The sequence below is a fragment of the Nothoprocta perdicaria genome, unplaced genomic scaffold (assembly GCF_003342845.1).
Source record: "Nothoprocta perdicaria isolate Ctin4 unplaced genomic scaffold, notPer1 scaffold_450, whole genome shotgun sequence".
Lineage (NCBI taxonomy): Eukaryota > Metazoa > Chordata > Aves > Tinamiformes > Tinamidae > Nothoprocta > Nothoprocta perdicaria.
Genome location: NW_020455700.1, coordinates 178028 through 179172, shown reverse-complemented (window position 1 = coordinate 179172; position 1145 = coordinate 178028). Strand labels below are relative to the sequence as shown.

The following is a 1145-nucleotide window of genomic DNA, read 5'->3' as shown; positions in this document are numbered from 1 at the left end:
GCGGCACCGCGGCCGCTCCCGAGCCGCCGCCGGCCGCCCTAGGACAGGGCTCGCGCTCAGCTCCACGGTGCCAACGGGGGCACGCGGGGCCCAACGGYGGCGCCGACCGGGACGCGTGGGGCCGGCCCGTTGTCCCCGCCGCGGGGCACTCACCCCGTCCTGCGGCAGCGGCTGCTGTAGGGAGCGGCCTTGAGCAGGGCGCTCCGCGCAATGCTCCGTGTCCGCGCCAGCAAGGGGGCCGCTGAGTCCTGCCGGGATAGCAGCGGGCACCTCGGGACGGTGACAGGGCCGCCCGCGGGGACGGCACCGCGCCGGGCACCTCGGGACGGTGACAGGGCTGCCCGTGGGGACGGCACCGCGCACCGGGCACCTCAGAACGGTGACAGGGCCGCCCGCGGGGACGGCACCACGCGCCGGGCACCTTGGAACCGTGACAGGGCCGCCCGCGGGGACGGCCCCGCGCGCCGGGCACCTCGAGACGGTGACAGGGCCGCCCGCGGGGACGGCACCGCGCCGGGCACCTCGGGACGGTGACAGGGCCGCCCGCGGGGACGGCACCGCGCGCCGGGCGCCTCCATGCGACTCCCACCGTGGACGGGGCCCCTCCGCACCCACCTGCGGGACCAGCTCCGCGGGCAGCTGCTCCGGCGCCACGTTCCCGAGCGGCCGCTTCCCGCCGTAGAAGCTCCTCAGGGCTGGAAAGGAGGGAAACRGGGGGTGTCGCGGGGGGCTCGTGCRCCGCTCGCCGCCCTCCCCAGGCCCCCCGCTTACCCGCCGCGTGCTTCCTGCCGGCCCTGTGCACCGTGAGCATGGCGAGCGTGTCGAAGACAGGCCGCTGGGGACACACGGTGCACGCGTACCTGTGTGGGGGACACCGGGCGCCGTGGGGCACGGCCCGGGGGACACCGGGGGTCCCGCTCACCTCCCACCTGTGTGGGGGACACCGGGCGCCGTGGGGCACAGCCCGGGGCCCCCGCGTTCCCGGGGGTGCCGCTCACCTCCCGCTGCGCAGCAGCAGGGCCTCCTCCGTGGGGATGTAGCTGGCGAGGAGGTCGGCGACGCGTCGCTTCTGAGGGCGCCGGGAAGCGGTGGGGAATGGGAGTGAGGGGGTGGATGTGGAGAGCGGCCCGGGGGCTGCGCAGGGA

At 77.7% G+C, this 1145-nt stretch overlaps 1 protein-coding gene across 1 annotated transcript in view; it reads right to left on the bottom strand.

Moving 5' to 3' along the window:
- Positions 1 to 1145, bottom strand: part of SCNM1 (sodium channel modifier 1) — a 3598-nt gene that overhangs the window by 550 nt on the left and 1903 nt on the right. The window contains exons 2-6 of the mRNA XM_026046629.1: positions 999 to 1069; positions 772 to 860; positions 616 to 695; positions 154 to 248; positions 8 to 38 (exon numbers count right to left, since the gene is read on the bottom strand). Of these exons, the coding sequence (XP_025902414.1) occupies positions 8 to 38; positions 154 to 248; positions 616 to 695; positions 772 to 860; positions 999 to 1069 (366 nt within the window). The remainder of the gene's footprint in view (positions 1 to 7; positions 39 to 153; positions 249 to 615; positions 696 to 771; positions 861 to 998; positions 1070 to 1145) is intronic.